Raw genomic sequence first — 27,526 nt, 5'->3', positions numbered from 1 at the left:
ATAAAATCACACAAAAAAATATCAGCACTAAGATTTAATTATGACCTTTAGGGTCACCTTTTTTAATTTTTGACAATTAATTTGACAATTACTTTTACATTGCTACTTGGAGTTTGTCTAAATCTCTCAAGTGTAGAAGTCCTGGGACTTCGAAGCTCTGATTCTTTAAAACTTAATCTTTCACAATCTCAGATAGCTTCGTAATTAAGACTCTAGCCTCTGCGCGGACAAGTCAATTTCTTCGAGCTTGAAGAAAGTTATATTTATATAAAGGTCGTAGGTAGTGGTACAAATAGAATCGGTATACACTCAATGTATATTTGTCCTGTATATTTGCTTCCACGACGCTGCGCTTAACATCGAAATGCAGATAGACTACTATCAAGGAATGAAATCGCTATTACACGACATTATGTATTCGCGAAGCGCGAGTCCGTTTGTCGTACAAGATTTATATCAACGAGATTTATTCGCAGTCCAACCGGAAGATTAAATCGCACAATGCGAAAACTTAATCCCTCGACGTAGTATTTTCCGGGTAAATGGTATTGCACTTAATTATGAAAATTAATTACGAAAATTCTGGAGGCAACTGCGCGTATTTTACAAAGTTAATTTGCGAATCTTGTGATTTAAATCATTTCCATTGATAAGCTGTATATTTTTTATTTAGTGACTTTATGGAAGTTGAATTTATGAAAATTATATTTTACTCACAATTCTATAGAGTCAGATGGAATAAACGATTTTGCTAAATTATATAAAAATTTAGATACAGATCTGATAATAATTGCGTTGAATCTTCAAAATCATTATGTAGAACAATCAAATTGGTCGCTAAAATGTCAACATTTTTTACAGCGCATTATTGTCATGTTTAAATAATTGTATATAATTACTTTGATAGTTCAACAAAAAACTATTTTTCAATACAAATCTGCAGATCTATGTCTAACTAATTTTTAGATACCTTAATAAAACCGTTTTTTCTATACAGGTTATTGCTGCACGTGTTAAAAAATTTTGTCAAAAAATTTTGTCGATTCCAAAACTATTAAAACAACAAAAAAAAAAGAAGAATGCGTAACAGGATGCTTTGAAAAATCGCGTCTGACGGACTTTGAAATGCCCGTTTGCATCGCAACTACAACTTTGTGACTCGACTCTGCATCAGAGTACGGCGCATTGTTGTAATTGAGAGAAGCCACTTCGATGTGGGAGTGCGCGTTCTTGTTTGCAAGTTATAAACGCTCCTTCCTAACTTCGGCCCCGCCGATTTCGATGTTTACGGTCGTATAAGTTGTAAAGGATGAAAGAGCGTATCTCGTCTGTGCCGTTCGCGAAATATCGCTTCCGACAGCATGAATTCAACCTCAAAAGGTCCCCAGAAGCGTACAAAAGATACCTGGAAAATTAGAATATCCTTTGTGGATGTTTCCAATGTCTGATTATAGGGGCCAACATCAAAGAAAGTTTGTTGCTTGTAGAACGATCATTATAGAACGTTCATGAAAAGTCAGTATGACACGTGTGACGTTTAATTTTATTTGCGCAATGCATATTACAGTTTTTATCTGAATTATTAAAGGGAATTTGAAATGAATCATGGCATCTAGTGTTCATTGTTCCTCTCTCAATACTTTTTTTCGCAGATATAGATAATTGTTATGAATATAATAATTAGTTAAATTGCGTTATTAAGTTTTATATAATCTTATTATTTTAATGCATGATATCAGAAAAATTATATTCTAGATATTAAAATATAATTCTAAATATCGGCATTTTTAAATACAAAGTTTTGTATTTTCTCAAAAATTTATTTTAAATTATATTTAAAATTTTTTTCAAAATTTCGAATAAAATATTATTTATAATTCTATGCCGCAAAATGCGAAAAACATCGAAAAGACCATTTAAAATAAATATGCACACATACATGGAAAGAATAATTTTGTTGAAATACGGAAATTGAAAATAATTATGTTGAACCATTTAAAAAATTGTATCTTTATTATTTCTCGATTATTGCTAGAACGTCGAAACTATTTGCAGCAACATTATCATGCTTGGACATCCTTGGAATACACAATTACTTTGATCACTCAACGTAAAATTATTTTCTAATTTATATCTAGCTAAATTTTTAAATGCTGCAATAAAATTGTTCTTTCCATGTAAAAAATATTAAAATGCATACATGCAAAAATGCATATGTAAAATGTAAGTAGTATTCTATACCAAAATCTGACACAAATTATACAGATCACTTAAAGTTCTACAAATATTATTACTTAATATATATTATTAATATATTTACATTTTAATGTGTATGATATTTTATATATATACACGAAAAGAATCTAAAAACTTAACTGGTCTGATGCAGATCTGAAAATAATTTTGTCAGGCCATCAAAATAATTATGTTGGACCGCTCAAACTGATTGGTGAAACGCCAAAACTTTTTGCAGCATTGCTCATCATGCTTGAACATCCGTCATAATTATCATGATAGTCCAACAAAATTATTTTCAGATCTGTATCCAGCAAAATTTTCAGATACTTCAGCAAAATCATTCTTTCTGTGTTTAATTCATAAATACGTGCAGCATGTAAAATATATTGCGTATGTATGATCGAGCCTTGCAAAATATAAAATAAAATAAAAGTCGAGACGTATTACTTAGAGATATAGAGATTACATTATAGTTTTAATGTAAAGAAATTTGCAACCTTAATAACGAAATTATTGGAAACGAGCTGTTCAATAAAATTCTTCTGTACATAACTTCGGAAAACAGCGCATCTATCTTTTCCGTACAGATCCACTCTGAGCTTGCCTGTTCATTGAAACGCGCTGTTTAGCGTACAGTACGCCGTGTAATTGAATTCGGCAGCGACTGCTCTCGTTCGTGTTGTCGAACAAGTTTGTCGTATTTACGTGAACGTGTAAATCGGATTTGGCATTGGTTGGCGCAAAGTAATTCGCGAAACTTTATTAAGGCGTTCGTGTTCGATTCGGCGGCGGTAAATAAGTAAATTTTCCGCCCCGTAGGCCTTTTCATCCATCGCACAGTTGTGTGGTATAAACGGTGCGCGCTTTTATATCGGCGCTTATTCATAAGGTTCGGACCACCCACCTTTGGGAATACTGTGAGCAAACAGACCGAGAATCGTCCGAACGGAGATCAAAGACCGCGCGTTTTGCCTTAGCGAATTTTTATTCCATTTTTGACGAAGAGAGAGAAGGGATCAACTAAAATCCATAGCGAGACGCTGTGATATGTGCGCTATTTGTCAAAATGTAGAAATACAATATTTTTTTTACATTTAGCACTAGAATTTGTTATTCAACTTTTATTGCGTTTTCCTAGCTACATATATTGCGCGGTTATTGATATTAAAAGGTCGCGGGAGTGCAGCGAAGCGCGCGCGCTCGTGGAAAGCTTACCTGTAAATTGGTATGCAAATCTAACTGGTTGGAGGGAGGGACGAAAGAAAATCCTTGACATTTCGAAGCTTATTTAATTAACAATAACTTAGTGATGGAGAGGTTTGGACATAGTGACGCTAATCGTAAATGATGATCTCGAAATTTCAAGTTACTTCTATTTCTGTATTTCTCAATATTTTACACCGGGAGACACTGAACCTGGAGTGAATAAATTTTTCAAGTGGTTCTACTAATTAAGTTTCGTAGATTTGTGTTATTAAAATTTTGATAGCTTAAAATGACATTTAATAAAATTTTGTTTACACTAATACAGTTTAGTTACTCTAATAGCTTGTAACCTAAAGTAGAAGAAATGTGTAAGAAATTTTTATATTTGTAGATAAATTTTTATCCAGGGCAGTGTTAAAGTAAGAAAAATGTGAATAGCACTTTAGAGTTAATATTTCTTAATGTAGGTTTTTTTTTATTCGTCCTACATTATCGCAATTTTAAGGAGTTTTCTTTCCCTGCATTTGACGTTATGTCGAGCATCGCGATGTTTTGTTAGAACACACGCAACCACATTCATTCTATTGATAAAACGTGATGGTAAAGCAAGCATGATGGATGAATAGGTGATGTATGTCTGGACAAATGTGTATTCCGAACTAACATCACCAGCGTCGAGATCGAACGAAAATGTCGAGAGATATGTACACGAGGAAGATTCATTCGCTCTAACGTTTATTCGACAACCTCGATATTACTAGTGATAAGAAAACTCCGTCATGGACGAAGTTTGCCTATCTGTAATGGAAAGTTTTCTTCGGCGTTTTTCTTTTGTTCGGAGGCTGAGGAAAAACTTTACGATCTTTCACGGGCGCTCTAAATGTTAATGCGTTCTCTCGAAATAAAGAAACAGAGAGAGAAAGAGAGAGAGAGAGAATCATTTCCAGTTGCAATCAGCTCGGTAGTTGCAGCTGCCTCACTAATGACTAAATGATAATTTTATGTCAGATTTTTACTTCCCTTTATACAATTCCTGGTTACCATGGATATAGCCTAGTTATAGCCTAATTACGAATTGCGACATTATGAATACAAATCTGACTATCGTCGATGACGTTTTAGCGTTATCGTGCCTTGAAATTGAAAGACTGAGGAGCAATTTATTATAGATCCGTTATATCGCTAATACGCCACATTGTTACCCGTATCGATCATATCGAGATTACACTTGTTTATCTGGCGCGTGATCATTGGCAACGAAAGGGAAAATAAAATGAGGGTACGCGAACGGCGACGCTATGATCTCGAAAAGCCATTACGGTTCCCGCGCGGCTCGTTCGTCTTAATGACGGGTTGTGGTAAGGATGTTAGACTATGTCGCAAGACATAGTGCACGTGAGTGGCCTTGCATGCGCCGAGTAATGTGAAACGCGCTGACACCGAAGCTTCAGCATCGTACATGACACCTCGAAAAGCGACATGTGTGTAGTGACACGAGAACGCATCACGCTCCTCGGCGCCCAATATATCTCCCCGACGATATAAATTTAATATCGTCGCATTCGTCGGTAAATTCGATCGTGAGTACCTTCGCGTGCCGACCCCGGTACGACAGTCCTAATGAGCTCGATTTATCTTCGGAAATAACGTGACAATTCTGCGCAGTGGTGATCGTACCTGGATCCGAAGGAGCGGCAAATCCCGCTTTGATATGTGTATAACTGTTACGAACTTGTTACTTTATTTTATAGTTGCAAGCTAAAAATTTGAAAAATTGCAATTTTCTGCTTACAATTTTTTTTGCATCACAAAAAAACTAAATGTCAAAGTGAAAAGTTTTTAAACACATGCAGTTTAAAAAGCAAGGGTGGAGCTTTAAATATGTGTTATAGTTTCCTCTCCACAGCATTTTATTCCTATATTACGTAAAATCGAAAATTGAAATTTATAATATTATTGTTTTATCTTAAAGCGCTGTAATTTGATGAAATATTATTGGACAAAATTTAACATAAAAGTATTTTAAAATAGACTTTCTAAATTGTAAAATGCTTTTATGCAAAATCATTATTGTTTTTTTACTAAAAATGATTATACCTCACACCTCTATATTTAGAAAATAATAAAATAAAGTTTGTTCTAAAATTATAATTTTTAATATAATATTTGCTATTATAAAATTAGTATTTAGCTTAAATACAAATTAACTTCAACACATAATTAAAAAACAATACTATTTTTTTGTAATAAAATTCTTTCCCTCTCTCTCAATGATATTTAATATTACAAATTTAATATTTAATTTTGTTTACCGATTTTAACGAATACTTAATTATCCTTTATTATAATCTACTGATTTATTTTTAGTCAATAGCATTCTGGTTGTAAGTTTAAAAATTTGAAAATCAAGCAAAGTAAGGTGATTCTGTGTACCATAATTGTATAATATATTGTATAATTATAACTTGTTTCGTTTTTTCCAACAGACGCGAAAGCTTTTTTCTCGGAAGATCTTCCACTCTTTTGTTGATGCAATTGATTTTGTAACAGACTCGTCTGGCGTGACAATTTGCAGTTGGTCGCGTTACTTATTATCGATCAGTGTTGCTCATTGAAAATAACCGCGCGCTATGTCGAAAGGTAATGAAGCGTGTTTCGACGAGACCGTAGATATAATGATTGGATCGAAGATGAAGATTTGTAATTGGGCATGTACTGCGTATCATGTACCTACGTACAGCATGTGCGTATACGGTCTGACGTGCACGGAACTCCATTCGGGCTGCAATTTCGGGTGGCAGCTGTACATCAACGTGTTTGCTGCGCCCGCACTAACTAATCAACGTTGGTAATTGGCGCCGACGCCGTGCGTCCCGTCCGCTCGGCGGTAACGTGCGCGAGGGAATCGCGCACAGAAATCCGCCGATTAATACAATGTGACGAAGAGAGGGAGGGAGGGATCCGTGTTGTCTCGTTGACGGGGAGGAACGAGCGATTGTTCGTGTTCGATCGAGACTGCCACGAGGACGCTCTAGAATTCATTCATGCGAAAGAGCTCTCTATTGTCAATCGATGGGGATAGTTTTAGCATTTTGAAAACCAGGCCGGCAGCGCCGTTACCGTATATCCTTTTTTTTCATTCTCACATTATTCTTTGTTCGCATGCAAATACGAACGCTCTCTTCCATTTATTTTCGATGTCGACGCACGAAAGTTCTTTTATCGTTGATATTTCGCGTCTATCCTCAAATAAACAAAATTATAATATTTATTCTTCTCGCACTTAACTCTTTGCAGTTTAAATTATTTTTCGCAAGTGAGTGAGGATGAAGTGTTTCGTCCTCAACTTTGGCTGAAGATCAACAGTAATCAAAGAATTTTTGTTATTTAGAGGATTTTATGAAGATTCTAAAAAAGTAGTTTGCTTACTATAATTGCATGCAAATTTTAGTGCTTGAATAATTATACGATGCACAGTAAAAAAAACATTTTGTATTTATGTTAAAATCTGTCCTTATTAAAATTTTTGTGGTAAATTATTAATATACTAACAGTAAGTGTTAATTTAACATAATGTGATGGTGATTTAAATATTTTGTGTTAAGAGTGTTTTGGTTCTAAAAAATTATCAAAATGCAAAGGCTACAGGCCTTACCTATTTTTTTCTTTTCTTAATCAATGGCACAAAATTTTGGTCGTAAAAATCTCAATTTTTTTCTAAAATCAACTGCTAAAAAGAAAACAGAGAAAAATTTGGCTCTAGCGGCTTATGCAACGAAAATGACCTCATTTTGTAATTTTACATACATAACTTATAAACGAATAAGTGGATCCAAATAAACCTCTGCATATTTATTAGAGTATACCAAAATTTAATTTAATTTGTAATGCTATTTTCGCAAATTTGCAAGTAAATATTACAAAACGCGATTTCACATAAGAATCAAAAATTAATTAGCTTTTAAACCACTAAGAGAATTATGTTTAAATTTTGTATAAATACTTATATACGTTATTAAAACAATCATTAAAATTCAAAAATTTTTGGTAATATTTTGAGATGCGACACGTTCATCCTTAATATTCAATCAATAAATAACATAAAAGTTAATTTTAAAATGTAATTCTAAAAAAAAAAATGAATAAAATATACGTGTCAACATATTATAAGTGTCAATTTTACTGAAAAAATTTTTTCTTCAATTTGTTTTCGAACCATATCAAAATGTTGTAATTTTTGTTAATCTTTACATCTGCATTACTTTTTAACATATTCACTTTGTGTTAAATTAACACAAAAATTTGAATAAACCGTTTAATACACGTGAAATGTATTAAATTTATTGCAAAACTTTTCACTATGTAGCGGTCGCAACGTAGCACGTCTCCGACAACCCGATACAAGTTCATATAGAGTTAAATATGTATCTTTTAATAACAGAATATTAATTTGATGCTTGGTTCTATTATTGATATATCTAATATTAAAGGTCATGTAAATGTTTGCGGCAACTACGATCGGGTTTAATTAGCCTCGTCTATCAATCAATCCGGTATAATCTCACTAATTTGACGACACCTCGTATAGTTCATCGCGTTAAGCGACGCAGCTGTCGCTCGTTGTGCTCCGTTGCTTCGTTCGAAACCAATTAAAGCGATGAGGAGTAATCACGAGGATACATCCGTTACAGGGACCAGTCGTCATCATCGTCGTCTTCGCCGTCGCTCACATCACAAGTAAGGCTAGATGCGCCGCGAGCAGGGTGCCTCGCATTGTCGTCGAGGGGATTATCGATGGCGTCTGCAATTATCCTGCGCGTTAGTGCGATCCGTTAATTAGGCCGCTCGAATCAGCAGCGGCGGACCGTTGCTAATTAACGCCGGCGTCGCTCCTGCGCCTCTCAGTCGGCTCTTCCGCCAACCTCCGGCCGAGGGACATCGTCTCGATCAGCGACCGACGGATTTAACGAGCCATTTGGCCATTTGGCGCACGTGACGGTCGTCTTTTTTTCTTACTGTCCGTCTTTTCGTCCGTGGAAGATGGTGTGCGTCGTCCGATGAAGGTGGGGCCGCGCGACGAGGCGTCGCGGCGCCGGAACAATGCGGAAATATGAGACTTCTCGCGTTGTCCGGATCTCAGCGTCGTCTTCGTCGGCAGTGCGCTCGCACCGATGCGACTTACAACGGTCGCCGACGCGTACGTCCGACGTCCATTGAGGAAAAATGGGTGCCAATCAATCGAATCGGAGCGTGCCCACCCCCGGAGAAGAAGGTAATACTCGACTGGGTCGCGAAAAGGAGAACGCGTCTCACGAATCATTTATGAACCTCGGGCACGTTACGCGGAAACGCTGAAGATTGGCTCTCGATTACACACTCAGACACACACGCGCGTTTACAGCGCGATCGAACGTGATATTTTATGAAGCAACGGAAAGAAGGACACAACTCTCGAGTCCAAGTACGAGCTCGAGAAGGGGTGATTTAGTTCTATATTTCCCTCAGTTATTTTTTAACCCGAGGAATGCCCACTTTTTAATCTATTTATTATGAAGGAAAAACATTAATCATTAAAGCTGGTCTTTTATTTCGGTCTAATTGAACTCGTTATAGCATTTATAGAAATTTAATTGATGCAGGAATCGATTTCAACACCAAAAATAGCAACCCACTGACTAAGGTATGAAAATATTTCACCAAAAGCTGCATTAACAATTCCATAATAAAGATAAAAAGGAGATATATTGAAGTAAATTACTTTCTGCGGATTTCAGAGCAGATGGAAGTAAATTACTTTTATACAGCGGGAATTAAAATCTTATAACCTTGAGTTATATTTATTATCGCGTTATGAAATATGTAGACGTTATGAAATATGTAGATATTAGTAGACATGCCGCTCCGCGTTATATCGCTCCGCTTGATATCGTGTAATTCGCATAACTTGAATTCTTGCTCGAACGGATACGCATCGACAACTTGCATCGTTTCACGGGAGATCACCTTATTCTATCACGTTTATGCCTCGCTGGGGGTCGTAGTTTTCGCGATATCTCGCAAAATACGCGATACGGCGCGACGTCGCGTGGAAATCTTCGCCTACGACTCGGATTACAGAATATCGAGCTGTTTTGCTGGGGCTATTAATAAATCTTTTCTGTCGGATGTATCGACGGTCCCACAGACGTTTAATTTCGCCTGGAAAAATCCGATATTCAATCCCATTGTAATTAAATTCCTGGAAAAAGAGGCGCCTTCTCCGCTTAATTCCTCTTAGCTTCTGTGACAAATATTGAAAATGGCAGATTGTCATTTTGAATTCTCAGTTGATGGACCGGTTAACTTTCATCAAATCTCGCTTTTACTTTCAATATATCTTTATAATCATAATTATATTTTTCGTGTTCACATATTTTTGATAATATAAAATTATGGAAGATTTGTGCGCACACGTTTATAATCGTCGCGTCCAAAAACGCGATGTCTGCGCAAAAGGAGACGCAAAATTATTTTCAATTTGATTAACTGCATCGTATCTCGTAACAACATAATCTTATTATTTCAAAATTGATTAACTTTGCTGTGGCGAAAACGCGACTCCCACGTGAGTCGAATCTGGAGAAGATCAAGCTCGAGGAAATTCTCGAGTTGTGCTATGCGCCTCTTCGGTTATGCGGTTTGGCTATTTTGGGGAGACCGGAATTGCGTGTTCGTGCAATATAAACTGTGCGTCTGTGCATCTCCACTGAGATCGATCCCTGTCAGGATTTGGGGTTTATATATATATATATATATATATATCGACACGGCGGTCCCTGTCCAATTTGGGCGTTTATATATATATATATATATATATCGACACGGCGGTTTCCAAGTTGTGCCAAATTTTTCGCGGAAGCGATATACATTCCAAACAAACCTCTGCTAAAACCACTGTGTTTTCTCGTTTGCTTAAGGGGCAGTTTAATTTATTAACACGTTAGTGCGTCTAACACGTTTCGTACCGATTTTAAATGATTCATCTATCATGGCATTTCTGGTCATATTTATTATATTAATATATATTAATATATTTGTTAATTCTACTGTGTTTTCAAATTTACGATCGTTTAGGGATTAATATGTGCTCTAAAAAAATAAAAAATTTTTAAATAAAATATTAGTAATTGAACAAATAAAATATATTTAAAGTCAAATAAATCCGAAAACTTTAGAATTGAATAAAAAGTATTTTATAACAATTAAAAACTATAAAAATTATTATTTTAGAGAAGAAGAATTAATATATCAATTGCATCGTATATTAGAATTATGTATTCACGCATAATATCATAAATTATTTTATAATTATGTTTCTTTTTATAATCACACACAAAATATCAGTCTATCTGAATGAAAAGTTTATTGATCAGCGGTATAAAATGTGTTAGCGCGCTTTATGTTTTACATAAAGAAAATACAACATTCGCAATTTGAAAGTTTTCAGTGCTGGATAGCGATCACAACTTTTTCTTTAGAACGGAAATGTAAAGAGCGAAAATTTTTAACACTAAAGTTAAATGAAATTTTTCCTAAGGAATATTTTTCCCAGAGAAAAAGTTACACGATCCCTACCCTGGCCGAGAGCCGATCCGGATTAGCATCGAGTTTAAACGTGATGCTGAAACTCGAAAATACGAACTGTTACGATTATCCATCATGATTACGGTTCATTGGTGAGAAATCAATGCGCTCGCCCACTCGCACCGCTAAATTCATTATTTCGCATCGCCTCAATTGACCTGCCTTTCTGTGTTGCAGTGAATTTCGATCATTTTCAAATCCTACGCGCCATTGGGAAAGGCAGCTTCGGCAAGGTACGTCGTGAGTTGTTTTCCAGTCATAGATCACGAACACGGGGAAGGGGATGGCTGCATGAATATCGCGTGGATACAAAGCGAGCCGAGTTTACGAGTTCGACGATTTTAGAATTGGTCCAGATTGCCGTTACTCGTGCCGTTTATCCCGACGGGAATCCCCCGCACTCGCTTCAGCCGATGTTATTCTTTTCGTGTTTACATATGCAGTAACAGGCGCGCCGCTGTTCTCCGCGGTTTCGCTAATACTCCGTGCCGTACGATAATTGACGCTTCCCGACACCCACGCGGAAAACTCGCTTCGATCTTGGGAATGAACTGCAGGATGTTTCTCTCCTTGTTATTAACGTCAGTCCAACTCTTGAGTGGCGCAAATCGCATATGGTCCATTAACTAACGCGCATATATAACGGAAATATGTTATTTGAAGAACGTCACGTGGGTCAACAGGCGCCCACATTTATTTGATCCGTAACACGAAAATGTGGCAGGCGCGAATTGAACTTTATGCCGCTATAAAATGCGTTACGCTCGTGATCGTAAAAAAAAGGTGCGTTCGTCACCGCTTTTATGTCTATAGGGTAGGGTTGCTGCGAAAATTCCGAAACATGTTCTCTCGCTTTTTATGGGAAAGTAAGTACGCGAAAAACTCCGCTTTCTGGAATAAACATTAGAGTAGAAATTAAATTTTTATAACAGATAATAATGTAGCCCACGACCATTGTCGTTTGTGATCTGAAAATGTTTTCGGTTTATTATTTCTTTTTTTTTCTACAAAGGAACTACGAAACGTTTGCTTTTAAATAACATGTAGCAATTAAGATGATATAAAAGCGGAGTAAACAACAACGCGCTACATTTTACCGCAAATTGTCAAGATAAATAAACGAAGACACTTTATCGGCCTTTTGCTTTATTATTCTGTAAGAGTAAGGGAATTAAATATTTCGTGAATATTGAATTCGCCGACTCGAAAAAAACATGCGGACGACCGAACGGTTTTAGCGTGGCGAGCGACGAATTTGCAGGCGGAATTAAGTTTTGAATGCAATTTCTGCCAACAGGTCTGCATCGTGCAAAAACGTGACAGTACTGGCAATATGTACGCCATGAAGTACGTACACAAAAACGAATGCGCGGAACGGGGCGCCCTGAAGAATGTGGCGAGGGAAGTGGAGATCTTGTCAAAGTTGGAGCATCCCTGCTTGGTGAATTTATGGTTCAGCTTTCAAGGTAAATCGTTTTTCGAGAGATCGATCACATCCAAGTCATTTTGCCACAGACCTCGTGAGAAACGTATAAAATATATACATAGGGGCTCGAGAGGTCGTAAAAAAACTTTTTTATGAATCCTTTATTAACTCTATCGTCCTTTTTTATTGATCGTCATTTGAGAAATGTCGACACCACGATATTTTCACTGAGAATAAATCAGCTTCAACCTGATCGAAGGATCGCGAAAAATAAAAGGATAGAATTTTTTTCAATGAAAAAGTGACGCCATAAACTGCTAGAAAGATTTATGGATAAAAGTAGCACAAAGTAGAAGACTATAATATATTTATATAGCTACGAATTTTTGTGGCTGCTAAACGTATATTTCGTTGCGAAGTAAATGTATACTCGCTTTTTATCGTAATTATAATCATTATAATTAACGAAACAATTATCCCAGATTCAAATCCCAGAGGAAACGATCACGGAAATAATGAAGCGTTTATGGAGTTAATGAATTTAGATATTTATAAAAAGGATAAAAGATTTTTGAACATTTTAAATTGATTAAACATTTCTCTCACTACTTTTCAATTTAATATCTTCATAATTAAATTCCAAACTTTTGTGGAAATCCAATTTATTCTCATAGTTCTATATATAAGTCTTAATATATTTATTATTTCATTAATATTAATATTCATAATATTAATTTGTTATTTTATTTTCTTTTTTTTTTGTTACGAACGAATGATATTTTTATGCGTTAATCTTTACAGTTTTAAAGGGTTTGATTTCCTTTTTCATTTAAAAAGGAAAGAGCATATATCACAAAAGCGCGAAACGTACGATATTCTCGCTATCGCGCGAAACCACGGGGATGATGTCTCTTTTTCGGGTTTTTTCATCCGGTCGACAAACGCGTATTAAACGATTACGCTTATCTCGCAAAAACACACAGCTCTTTATTGAAAGAAGCTGAGTCCTCTCAACGTCGAGAATACGGATGGTGCAAATATTTATGCAAAAACGAGCAGTACGACGCTCGCAGTTGCTGTGAAATCTTTAATGAGTGTTTGTCAGCCCTCCAACTCTCTAGGTGGGTCAAATGTTAAACATTCTAAACGAGATGCACAGTCATGGTTTATAAAAAAGAAAACAAAGCTATTGAATTTTTTGTTATCGAGCGTTTTGATGGATAGGCCGCGGATTAATTTTTAGATAACAGAGTACAAAAAATCACTGGAGTTTTCATATAAAAAACTGATGGTAATTGAGCAAGTAGAAGAAATAACTGCAACCTTACTAAATTAAAAAAAAATATCTGTCTTGCATTTAATATCTTTACTTTCCAAATATTAATTATTTTAGTATTAAATTACTAATTATACATAATCTGTAAGTAATTATTTGTTAGGTAATAATTAAATGGACATAACATTGATCAGCTTGATTTTTACATATCGCTCATTTATTGTACAACGTAACTAAAAAAAAATTTGTACTCTATATGATACTAAATAATTACCTAATATTAGTACGACAAAAAATATTTTGTTATATTACAGATATATATTTCTTACACTTTTCATGCTATACCTTGTGCAAAAGGGAAAATTCTACATGTAAAAATGTACAATTTTAAATCTTGTTTCGTGTCTCAAATATCAAATATTAATTATCTTTGTTTGTTAACTTTTAATTTAACGATAATTAAAACCTTTTTAAAGTTACTCAAGGCTGTGCACTTAACATATAAAAGTTAAACTAATGAGCGCTGTGTCCAATAATAATTATAATTTAGTATCAATAATTTGTTGTAATAAATTTTATGGATAATATAATTTATAAATAATAATTGTGACTTATTTTACATACATAAATAATAAATTGTTAAGAGATTTTGGGACGTCTGTCATATATAAATTTACATAGAAAATATATACATATATATACATGTATTTAGAGTGAGCGAGGAGAGAGATTAATAGAGACACACAGTGAGACAATTAGCAGATTACAATCTCCGTGTTCAAATAGCTTGTGTCTATAGATTAATCTGGGTAAAAGTTTTCTCATATTGAGTCATCGCGCTTTCTATTTTTATTCGTTTTATTCGTTTTGTAAAGATATCATTCTACCACCACATTTCACAATATATGTGTAATACGTGAGACAAGGGCACGTAGACAGAAATTGAACATAGCGTTTAATTTTAATAGAAGCTTTGTGTTGTAATCTCATTTTAAGTATAATTCTCTTTAATTGTTTTAATTGTATCGGAAGAATATCATTAAAGCTGTGAATACTTATTAGCAACGTTTATCGAATAAAGGGACAACAAATTGTGCGTAACAAAATAATAAAGTTACAGCGATTTTGCGTAAACGGTACAAATTACACGATGAGAATTTATTCAATAGCTGCACCGATTAATGGCATTGTACGCGAATCAGGGAAATTACCGTAACCACGATAACTTCCATCATTCGAACGTTTTTAAGAGACGCCGCGCCATAAAAATCGCGTGTGCGGTTTCGCGGCACGAGGGACAGCTGTTGCGTATTGTTCAAAATCGGTTTTGTCGCTCGTACATACGTGAAATAACGCATCTCGCGAACTCCATGCTCGACTGTTCTGGGCCAATATTGATCGGTCAACCGTTTGGCGACCACGCGTCGCTTTCATCTCGCGAGCGCGCGTGAACATGAGTGAGAACACGAAAAAGAGTGACCTTCGGGTATGTGAGGGTGAGGAGAGGCGTCACGTTCTTGTCACGCGTGCCATCCCGTTACAGACGAGGAGGACCTGTTCATGGTGTCGGATTTGCTTTTGGGCGGCGATTTGAGATACCACATCCAGCAGGAGGTTGTGTTCCGCGAGGAGAGCATCGTGCTGTTCGTGGCCGAGATCGCCCTGGCGCTTGATTACCTGCAGACCCACAGGATCATCCATCGGGACATCAAGCCGGACAATATATTGCTGGACGAGGAGGGTGAGTCGATAATCTCTTAAACGCTTTCACCTTTGTCCGCGCCAGCTGCAGGCGACCGTAGGCGAGGAAAATAACGGTTAAGGATAATTAATTTCACCGAGCGAACTTAATTTCACAAGTGAGATTTCCTGAAAAGTTTCTTTCCCAGCTATTTGTCTTAGGAAAACACTCGAAAATCCGACAGCGGTACATCGTCGCTCTACGCATGAGAAAGTTTAGTGCACTGAACATGTCTCTTATTTTGTACCTTTACATGGATTTAATTTAGAGATTTAACTCGTGAATTAATTGCTTTATCTCTCCAAAAGTTCTGCGCGCGTGTTTATGCATTTGCATTTGTCACATGGGAGACATTGTTACATAGAGAGCTTTTAATTATTAAAATTAATTATTAGGATTAATGAACTGCAATTTAATTATGATACTGCATAAAATCAATGCGTTATGTGCACCAATTAAATAAAGTGTGAATTTTAGCGTTGAGAAGGGATCGTCGCGAAAGAGTTAAAGGGCACGGTATAATTTCTACTACGGCAAATAAATCGTTTGGCATCTCCGCCTCTATTTCAAGTCACGACTTTAACAATGGCCACCTGATCCCGAGTTTCATTTGATACAATACGAAAGTACTCAATGTAAACATGGGATGAGACTCGAGTAACCATGCTCCGTGGTGAATGTGGATCCGGCACGTAAATAAACTTTGAATCTGATCACGTTAGTTCTCGCACGTGCGCGAAAACAAGTCAGATGGAGGGGCAAATCGTCAATTCATATAAGAGAGAAAGCGAAAGATTTCTCAGGAGGAAAAATTATGTTTAGAGAATAAAGTTATTTTCTCGATTTTACAAAATTTATCGTATTTTTGTATTCAAAACCGAAACTATAGTCGGAACCGTGTACAGTTTGCTCAGGGGAGGTTTGTTGTTGCACAGCAATTTTTCCCGAGATAATTCTCCAAGTAGAAAAGTTATCGTAACATTCAAATAACGTGAAAAAAGTACTAAAATGATTATTAAAAGTCACTTTTTGATCAATCACAATTATCACAAATCATTTTGACTTGCTTTACTTGGGTCATATTTAACTTCCAGAGCGTTTACGTGCTTTTCTTTTTTAAATTCTTGTAATTCAAATTTTTTAAATTGCAATTGGTATTTAGGTGTGAAAAGATTGCTTTTTTCGAAAATCTAATTGATGATGAAAAAATATCTGAGGAAAAAATATAAAGTGCAGATAAAAGAAATAGATGATCTTTGTCTTTTTATTGACAAATATCCAACTAATAAAAAATTTCATCAATTTTTTTGAGTGTATAAATTGATGGAATTAGTTTATATCAGATTAGTATTGACATTTAAAATGAGATTTTCGTTAATTGACATAATTATTTTAGTTTATATCACTGAAACTAATAGACACAGAATTATGTGTAACGTTTGCAGGAGGGCTTATCTTACTGCACAACAATTTTCCCCGAGGCAATTCGCATTTAATTGATGTTGTGGAAGCTCATCGTGCGAATTTGACGCGCCGCAAATCTCGAAATAGCTATCATTAAGCTCTCGTCGACGCCAACGCGGTCGCGTTTGCATATCAAGCGCCGATTCCGAGGTCCGGTCTCGATGTCGACCAGCGCCACCGCGGACAAACGTTTCTAATCGCGCCCGAGATTTGGTTATTTCGGATTGCAAGTGCAAGACCGGATTAACGTTCGGGCAAGTAAATTTCGTGTGACGGATGAGATTATTCGCGAATTCGCATGAGGAGGATATGCTAGGAGGAGCAGTTGGTGGATTTTCGCGGGATTTAACCACCGGCTGTGTTCACGTGCCATTCATCCACCCGTCATCTGCGTTCGCCCTCAATCCCGCGAGATTAATATATATTCTAAAGATGAAGATTTACATAACAGATTGTAGCGATACAAGACGCGTGCAGAGCGGAAATTGCCCGCGAGGAGCACCGCTATAGACTCGCTAATTGCAGTGGATTTGCAAAGGTTGTTTGCTTTGCGGGTAGAATTAATATGTTCCCGTCCTCCCGGAGACTTTCCTTTATGCAGAAAGTTTTTCTTGTGAATTACAATTTTATTATCTCTTAATACTGGTATTTTAGAAAGTAACTGATGGCGCGAAGAAGTTGCATTTTTTTTCGATAACATCGTTTGTTAAGTCTTGTCACTATCAGTTGCATTTGTCCAACTGATTAATGCGACCAATTCTCTTTCTATCCGAGCATCGATTTGTAGCATTGCGGTCGTAAGTCTTTAGATACGAATTAAGCTTCGAGTTCTCGGTACGGTTCACGAAGTCTGTGTAATAAAATACAAGGGAGGATCTTCATAATGTATTTCTTATCCAGGGTATCAATACTTCCTCGCGTTCCTTCATTACTTCGCTCGTTTCTTCTAAAATCTAAAGATCCTCGGGAACGACGTAGTACGCGACGTGACTTTCTTTTTTCTCTTATCAATAAGATGTTGCCTTTCATTTCCTGCCTCTCCTCCGTTCCCGGCTTCGAGCCAAGATCCAGAAATGATCGGTGACGGCTCTTTCCGCCTTGCTTCTCCAACGCGATATCGATTTATTGTCAAAATATTAAAGACTATGCCGGAGGCTGCCGGGAAGGAAAAGCCGAGCAAATCTCGGGAGTAACGCTGAATAATGCAGACACATCTCGGAAGCTCTCGCGATCCACGGCTCCTCGGGTCCATACGCATTCGCTAGTCGAACGGAACAAGTGCAAGCAAACAAATAACAAGAGCAAGACCAATCCGCAAGGCGGATTAGATTGCCGGCGATCGAGGTTCCTCGCCACTCGGATACCTAGCCGTGCAAAAATTTTATTAGCATAAACGTTAGAAAATGATATATTCGGTTATGTCCGCGCGGTTGCTTCATCGATTTTCCGCCAGATGAAAATTAAGCCGAGGTGGTAACGACGGCGAACAATGCCATGGGTACAATGCACCGCCTTCGTTATCGGCGAAACTGCGAGAGAGAAAGGGAGAGGCGGGGGGGAGGGGGCAATAAATAGATAGGATGACAAAAGGATTGTGCGCGCTCATGCTGAAGGTCTGATCCGCTTTAATAGAAAAATCGACAGAGTGCAACGGGAGAAAGATGGAACTTGTTTCACCGGGAAGTATTTCGTAGACGCGAGGGATACAAACGCACATTTATGATTCCGAGGAGGAAAACGCGAAATGGGCGAGATAGAAGAGGGTTATCCTAATTTCCTCCTGCACCTGGCCGACGGCTGTTTGAATCCCGAGATTGCCTTTGCATCATTTAAAATTACACACCGGTGCACGCGCTCTTATCGCCCGGGCGCTCTCGTGTTCCATCTAGCATGTGGCGTAGGACTATTCTCCCAGGGAAAATATTGCCCGGAGGACGCCGGCGGGCACAAAATACAGCTGTTCCGCGTGTGGATACAGGTCAGACATTATATTATACCAGAATGGTGAAGAAAGAACGAATCGTTCGATTCAACCTACGTGGGAGGACAGCTCGACTTCGGAAATCGATCGAAAATGTCTCCATAGAAATTGTCGCGGGAGGATTGCTGGAAAGTCCTTCTTCTGACGTCGGAAAAACGTTCGTTAAATAATTGCCCGAGAGAAAAACTATTACGGGTAAATCTCTTTTCTTAACAGGAGGTCTCTCGAAGTCGCTCTTTAAAGGTCACGTCGCTCGCTCGTCCATAATTCTATTATCGTAATATCGTTAAAAATCATTATAATCCCGAATAATTGCGTAGTTGCGGAAGTTAAGGAAGCTAGGTAATTTAGCATAACGAGACGCAGTTAAAGAACCTTGAGACGGGAGAGCGGGAGGAGCCGGTTGCAATCCGATCTAGCAACTTGCGCGAGGAACTTCAGTATTCTTCCGGAGGAAAACTGCGTGGAAACAGCTTTCATTAAAGTCTAAAAGCTAACTACAATGGTATAAAATTGTGAGGAGATATGATACTCCACCGCTTGTTTCCTTCCGCATTCTGCGGATCCGCGGCGCGCGTCTCGTAGCAATTTCTTCCGTTAATTGTACCTTCGTACACGCGCGCGATGCACGGGACGTTGGTAGGAGGATGCAATTTAGAAGATTGAAGCTGTCAAACATTTTGCGAGCAAGATGAAGTTAAGGGAAGCGCTCCGAAGACGCCGTCCCTAATCTATTTAGATGAACCATGAGTCAGTGAGCCACGTGAGAAATCTGACGGAGGGTACACCTCCTACATCATTCACGAATTGTTTGAATAACATGTCACTTGTTTTTCATTTCCATAGACGTCTGTCGATACCAAAACTCAGCGGTAAACGCAATAGATTATTTCCATTGGAAATTGTTATCGGAAAGCCGCTTTTAAAAGTGGCTCTGAAACAAATGTTTAATTTTAAAATGTGTACTTTAGTTAAATCAAATGGCTACTAAATTTCCGATCTCTTATAAAACTCGGAGGCAATTACCGTTATGCGTTAAAAAACATTGTGCTTTTTTTTATCGAAAATCGATTGAATAACTAACTTGAAAAAGTTCAGCCAAATTTCAGCGTTTTTTATTTTCAAAAGTTGAAAAAATTATGTTTAAATTTGACATGTATCGCATGCAAAAACGGTTCATTCAAATTTCTGTGTTAATTTAACGCAAGATGTATATGTTAGAAAATACATGTTTTGTACAAAATTAACATAAAAAATGCAACACTTTCATACAATTTGGAAACAAATTATAGAAACGTACTTCAGTAAAATTAGCATTTATAATATATTGACACACGTACATTATATTAATTTATCTTACAATTAACATTTCAAAACTACGTTATTTTGATGCTATTTGTTCACAAATGGTGTATTTTGACACCAAGAAATGTTGAATATCAATTTAACACAAAATAAAATAACAATCACATTGTTAATTAAGTATGTATACTCAATACTTGAGTATGTTAAAAATTTAATAAAAAACTTCTAACCATTTTCAACATTAATACAAAATATTTTTTATTGTGTACCGATCAGCGGGCAATGAATGATAAACGATCGTTTCGGTGAAAAGATTGTGCTTTCCATACGGAGGTCGTCAATTTTTATAGCGCTCCGTGTACAGGGTGGGAAGCTATTCTTCCCGTTCATGTACGCAAACTATCCGCATACCTGGCATTAAAGCACGGAACTCGGGCACAATAGAGGGATTGTGTGTTATTGCGATGTGTTGCGGCGTCGGAGTTCATTCTCTCTCTCTCTTCCCCTAGTTTACATCGTAGCTCGATCCACATTGCGGTCGACGCGATGTTTAGAAAATGGCAACGGATAAATATTGCGGGAGTAGCGTGGCGCATGTAAGAGAGACTCGACGGTATCGCGTTGCAAAACCAATATCGCGCGCGCGCGCGCATGTTGCGCGTGTGTATTCACTCCTTAAGCCCTCTGATGACCCATAGGTACAGCTGTGAGGAGAATAGTTAGGGTTCGTTAGGCGTCTATCTCATAAGAAACGTTTAAAGTTCGCCGGTGTATACGTGTATTATTCACACGTATTAATTGCCATTCTTATTACCTGCGCACCTTTTTATAATACTCTGATCGAGGGTTGGGAATTCTAAAAAAAATATATCATCCTGCCTCTGCAATTTAGAACGATATATCTTGGATTGATGTAAACGCGGAGTTGGAAAGTTTAATTTTATCAATACTTGATGCTGACGTATTACGTTGCGAAAGAAGAAATTAGTAACTAGCTGTCTAGCACGCTTACGCGAATCATTTTATTACATTTGCGTTAATTCGTGTAATAATATTTTAAACTTGGATTATGATTCAATTATATGACGTTATCTTAGAAGGTAGCACGTTAGAATATTAATTAGCAGTCATTATGTGTAATTGCTGTTGCCTCGCGCTTGAGAAAGATGTTCCAACGCGCATAAATAATTCACTTCTTCAGTCATTAACTTAATGATGGCAGATTACAAAATATAATTTGCTTGTCTAGGCCACGCCCATGTGACAGACTTCAACATTGCGACTGTACTCAACAACGGACAGGTGGCGACTTCAATGTCTGGGACAAAACCGTACATAGGTATGTGTGAATGAATAGTTATCTCACATGACATTTTCGCGTATATATTTTTAATTGCCTCACCGTCGCACGCATTTCTTCATTTTTATATATTTAATTTCAGCACTTTGCTCTTTCAATTTTCAAAGTGTTTTAAATATATGTCATATGCAATTAAAATTTTAAAATCTACGCATATAATTTACATTTAAGTAACTTAATTTCAAAATATATTTAATATTTATTGAATTGTTTAAATTGTCATGCGCGCATTTGTTCTTATATTTAGTAAAAACACACGTCAGGTTTGTAACTTATAATCGCGATCATAAATTGTTTTCGTAAAATTCCTTATTCCTTATTCGTCTCACGCGAAAGCTTTCGCTTTATTGAAGAAAGATTGAAGAAAGATTCGCGGTTCTTAAGTGAAAGCTACGTCTTCGTATCAATAAGATATCAAGCGATACTCAAGACTAGAGGAAACACATTTCAAAAAGAGGAACGACGTCCCATCGCTATCGTTTTCGTGTATCAGTTCAAATCCGTCTTTTATACCCTTAAAACTTGGAAGCCGCTCTCGCGAATAACGTGACCGGTACGCTTTCTTGCATTTCTTCTTTTTAACGCGGATCAGCCCCGGAGATTTACATGTGCTCGTGCGAGGAATACGGTGTCCTCGGTTACGGATTTGCCGTGGATTGGTGGAGCTTGGGAATCCTCGCATGGGAGACCTTAGCCATGGAGAGACCCTACCCACTTCACTCTTCGACGTCTAACAGGGAGGCTCTGAGAATCTTAAAGGTAAGACCCGCGTATATAAAAGAAAGGAAGAAATAAATAACAATAACAATAATCCTAAACATACATGTGAGACAAAAAAAGAAGTGCGCGGTACTTTCGAGTTATTCCGGGCCGTTCTTGCGTAACACGTGCGCGTTATTCTGTTAATTAAGGTTGCATCACGTCGCAGCTGTCACGTTAATTAAGGACTTGTCATGTGCGCGCCGTTGGCACAACACGTGCCACGGCGCATTATAGCGATCTGACCTGAACGTTTGTCCACTTGCGTAACACGAGCATTTTAATCGTTTCGCGACATTCTAGTTTGGAATAATTTCGAAAGTAAATGCACGACACGTGCGATGTAAAACATCATGTTTGCTGTATGAGATGTTGGAAATTTGTTCGTGATTTTAAAGGTGATTTTTTAGGTCTCCTTCATTTTGAAATAATTGGGATTGACGATCTTAAAGGAGATCATCTCTTAATAGTTTTGTTTCAAAAAACCAATGTTTTTGAAGTGTTTAATCTTATCACCTTTCCTCGAGACTCGATTCATATTTTTGCGACGAAAGCGAGAAGAAATGCCTTCTTTTACAGGAGGAAAGATCGCCACCTTCTCATTGGAGCCCGTCAATACGCGATCTTCTGGATCGTCTGTTAACTCTCGCGCCGAGCGCTCGAGTGTCGAGCTTGAAAGAACTGAAGCAGGCAATCGCGATGAGGGATCTAGACTTCGACAAAGTGCTCAATAAGCAGATAAAGCCGCGCTTCATCCCGCCGAAAGATCACCTGAATTGCGATCCCACCTTCGAGCTCGAGGAAATGATAATCGAGACGAAACCCCTGCACAAGAAAAAGAAACGTCTGGCTAAACAGAGGTCAGTCGCTTTATCAATGTTAAACTCCATATTAGTTTCAGCGAACGGCGAACAGCGAAACAGTAAATTTTAGTGAAAAATTCACTGACCAAAACAGTGAACCAAACACGAGTTTTCACTGAAAATCACTATTTCATTTTCTAGTACAAACATTTATAACTTCTGTTTCATACAGTAAAAAGTTTTATGTTTAATTCAACACATTTCACATGTCCCAAATGGTTTATCCAAATGTTTGTGTTAATTTAACATGAGATGAATATATTAGAAAATCACAGCAATATTATGTAAACTAAAATAAAAAATATGACACAATGTGAAAGCCAAGTGTCGAAATAATTTTTCAGTAAAATTAGTATTTACAATATTTAAAATAAATACGTATATATATGTATTATTTGTTTATTTTTAAATTTTTTATATTAATTTTTATTTATCTATAAATTGTGTTACGTTAATATTAAGAAATGTTGAATACTAATTTAACGCAAAATATTCAAATAACATATTATGTTGAATTAACACTTGGATATCTTAAAAATTTAATATAAAAATTTCGCGGAAAAGATTGGTTTTAACACAAATACAGAATGTTTGTTATTGTATATATCACTGTAACTAATGGAATTGAGATTTAAAATTGATGATAATCACACGTATCCGCAAAATGTTTTCTTTATAATTTAAATTAATATTTCGTGGGAAAGATTCTTTATGAAGAGTGTAAAATTTGTATTAGATTAATAGTTACAAATTCAGAGAGAATCATATTTTTTTTTTTAATTTTTATACTGTTTAGAGTTGCCGTTTCCAGTTCAAATTGAATTGGTTAAAATTATTTTTAATTTTTATTTATAAAAAAAAAGTATAATTTTACTAAATGATAATGAAGTGAAAATATTTTAAAAAGCATAAAATTGTCGGAAAATTAAAATATAACTATAAAAAATCATAAAAATTTTATTTAAAACATTTTTTTAAATATATTATTTTTTGGTGATAATTATTTGAATCAAGTATTAGCTTTGAGCAATTGCTTTACCATTTAAATCTCAAAACAGTGCATATATAAAAAAATACTTGTCTCTTAGAGTTTGTATATGTTTAATAATATATTTCATGGAAGATTAAATCGGACAGTTATTATATATCCCTTGTCATATTTCGTAAAGAAGACATTCTTCTTTTACGTTGACACACATTTTTCTTTATTTTCTATTATGGCGGAATCACGCCAAAATTATTATCAGATTGCGGCTAGCACAATCAGTGTTGTGTAGTACCTAGATACTTGTACCTAGTTACAGTACCGAGATACTTTTTCTTTCTGGTAACTATATCTATACCTAGGTACAACTTTTTGTGTATCGATACCTATATTTAGGTACATATTAGTTACTTTTTGGATTATGCTTTTCTGCAATAAATGCATATTTAACGGACGCAGAACTTGGAAAAGTGTATTATATATCATAAACCTGCGCGAAACGGAGAAGTTTCGTTCGACCCGAGGATATTTCTCAATGGATATGGTATAGATTGATTCAACAATCTCAGGTCCTACCAAACCATTGGACGTAAAAGTACAGTGCTTAACATATTTATCTGAAAAATCAAAAAACTTAAGTATTGTAGTTAAGATAAATATATCCAATTATTAAAAAAATTTATTTGAAATACAATACACTTTTATTAAGTTCCGTGCTTGTTGAACGTGTATTTAGTGCAGGTCAACAAATTTTAACGCCGCGACGCAATAATTTGTCCAATGCCAATTTTGAATGTTTAATATTTTTAAAACATAAATGTTAAATGATCAAAAGTGATTAAAAACTTAATAAATATTGTTTCATTTTATTATACAACATGTTAAACTTACGCATAAAATATTTAATTATGTACGCATATATAAAAAATATATAAAATACACATATTTTATTTGAATACATGAAATCATAAATCCTATTTATTCTGAAATTTTAACTAAACATAACAAATTTTGAATAAAAATACCTAGGTACATTAAGGTACATTAGAGGTACTTGTACCTAGGTATTTTTTTTTCTAGTACCTGTACATTTTTTTTCAAGGTACCTGTATCTGTACGTAGGTACTAAAAATTAAGTAACTTACACAACACTGACTGCAATACGCGATCTAATCTCTAGTGACTATTACGATCCCGAACATCTTGAAATTCACGTAGGTATTCCACTCGTAGTTCTGCATATTGGCGTAGTGATTAATATGCTAATTGTCGAAGCAATATCTCGACATCCCTTTGCAGGTCGCTGAGGGTCGATTCGGCGGAGGATGCCGGGTTAGTCGAGGGGGCTGGATCGAGTGTAGACACGCGGAGATTAGCTTACATCCCGGAATACCGGGTGTACAATCGCGAGCGCGAGATCGAGAGGCAAGAGAGGGAGAAGAAGGAGAAACAGTGGGAAGAGGAACTGAACACTGCCATGAAGGGTGCCGAAGAGAGGCTCAAGTACGTTGATAAATAAAAAAAGGAATTTTCCTTGGAATTTTCCTCTCTCTCTCTCTCTCTTTTTGTTTTCCATCGTGATCCGTTCATCGATATTTATCACCCGGAATTAACATTGTAAATTGAATGATCCCCCGTTTTATTTCTATTGGATATTTCACAATACAGTCCGCGATCCCGTTCTCAAGTCCGGCAAATAATGCCGAGTCCCGCGGAGAGTTAAGACCCCTGACGCCATCGTGCACCTACGTGTAATTTCATCCGAGCGACACATCCCTCTTCAGCATTCGCGCACGTAGCGATATATATCCGTGTCGGAACCCTTTGATTACAGAACAAAGCAGCAACATCTGCCGGCCCAGCGAACCGGAAACCGACTGAGCGTCTCGACGACGAACGTCAAAGCGCGCATAAACTCGTCGCCGAGGCAAGGTCGCCGAGCGAGCGCCACGACGTCCTCGGACATCGACTTCATCGACGCGAGTCCGGAGCCTAGCACGTCTTAGATAACATTGGACGCTATATTCGACGTAGCCTATCTTGCGACCAGTAGACTCCTTCGATCGAACGCCCACCGACGGACTTCTTGCACTTATCATAAGGAAAATTAAAGAATTATCATAAAGTATCTCTCCAACATTCAATTATTTCCCACGTTAAAGTCTAAGATGAGGAAACGAAAAATTCCACTGTAGATAAAGTTTTTATACTCTTCATGAAAAGATATACGACGACATATACGTGATACTTCGCTCTTATTTTTCTATCTATCGCGATTCAATGTGAGACGATTTATCTTTAACGTCCTTCCCCTACATTCCCTTGCATTGGATCTTCCTTCGCGGCCGCGACGTTTACTTTCGATTACGCTTCGGAAAGCGCGAGTTTCAAGGCCTCCGTATTCTTTCTGGTGCTACGAGACGTACGTATGCTAATCCACGATTTGGTTTTTTTGGAGGGAAATTTTATAAACAGCCCACCGATTACCGATATCAATTTGCTATTTTTATCCGCGATGCTCTGAAAATGTGGTTAACGGTCGGAGATAACCGTACGTCGCTATAAGCTCTTCTATCAGACTTCAGCAGTGCGCACTTAATCACTGTACCAGGAAACGTGCATTTATACCACCCCCCGGATTATCCCGCGAACTCTGATTAACAGCGGCGCAAGCTTATTCCCGCAGAGTAATGAACAGTTGGGTGATCTTCTTTATTCGAGTAGCAAATTTTTTGTTGCTTCAAAGATCTAATTTTATGATCCTCAAAATTAGGTCGTACACGTTTTCGATAATTATAATATAAATTAATCCTTTCAGTACGAATCGCACATTGTTTTTAAAACGCTCTTTGAAGAAAATTTCTTCTATCTTGCTTTCACCGAAAATCACTGCGCAACGCGTGTTTACTATCTAAGATTATAATACATGAAATACTTTGCAGCGTTATCTAGAATCACAACGATTAATACGTTTGAAGCAGCGTGAAAAATTAAATAAGAGGATAATAGATGAAAAAGATTTGAAAAATCTTGATGGTCCAAAGGTGCTAAGTGAGTCGAGACAAATGCATGAGAAATAAATTTCAACACTTATCTATATCTAATACAGTACTGAAGGGATTATGGCGTGCATTAATAAAATTTACTTTGTTGACGGGATTGGGAACAAAATGACCTACATATAACATAATATAAATAAATATACATATAAATATATATAAATGTTTTGTTCTATAAAATATATGTTGTTTAGAAACGAGCTATGTACGAATTGAGAATAAAAATATCTTTGACATGTT

At 36.6% G+C, this 27,526-nt stretch overlaps 1 protein-coding gene across 1 annotated transcript in view; it reads left to right on the top strand.

Moving 5' to 3' along the window:
• Window positions 1-27,526, top strand: part of LOC105197060 (serine/threonine-protein kinase 32A) — a 29,007-nt gene extending 1,481 nt beyond the window's left edge. Inside the window, exons 2-10 of the mRNA XM_011163274.3 lie at window positions 8,136-8,716; window positions 11,245-11,300; window positions 12,365-12,533; window positions 15,313-15,510; window positions 21,510-21,599; window positions 22,213-22,379; window positions 22,959-23,239; window positions 25,527-25,730; window positions 26,062-27,526. Coding sequence (XP_011161576.1) covers window positions 8,668-8,716; window positions 11,245-11,300; window positions 12,365-12,533; window positions 15,313-15,510; window positions 21,510-21,599; window positions 22,213-22,379; window positions 22,959-23,239; window positions 25,527-25,730; window positions 26,062-26,233 — 1,386 coding nt within the window. The 5' untranslated portion in view covers window positions 8,136-8,667 and the 3' untranslated portion in view covers window positions 26,234-27,526. The remainder of the gene's footprint in view (window positions 1-8,135; window positions 8,717-11,244; window positions 11,301-12,364; window positions 12,534-15,312; window positions 15,511-21,509; window positions 21,600-22,212; window positions 22,380-22,958; window positions 23,240-25,526; window positions 25,731-26,061) is intronic.

The sequence above is a fragment of the Solenopsis invicta genome, chromosome 10, assembly GCF_016802725.1.
Source record: "Solenopsis invicta isolate M01_SB chromosome 10, UNIL_Sinv_3.0, whole genome shotgun sequence".
NCBI classification, from domain to species: domain Eukaryota; kingdom Metazoa; phylum Arthropoda; class Insecta; order Hymenoptera; family Formicidae; genus Solenopsis; species Solenopsis invicta.
This window is presented reverse-complemented; position numbering and strand designations above follow the sequence as displayed.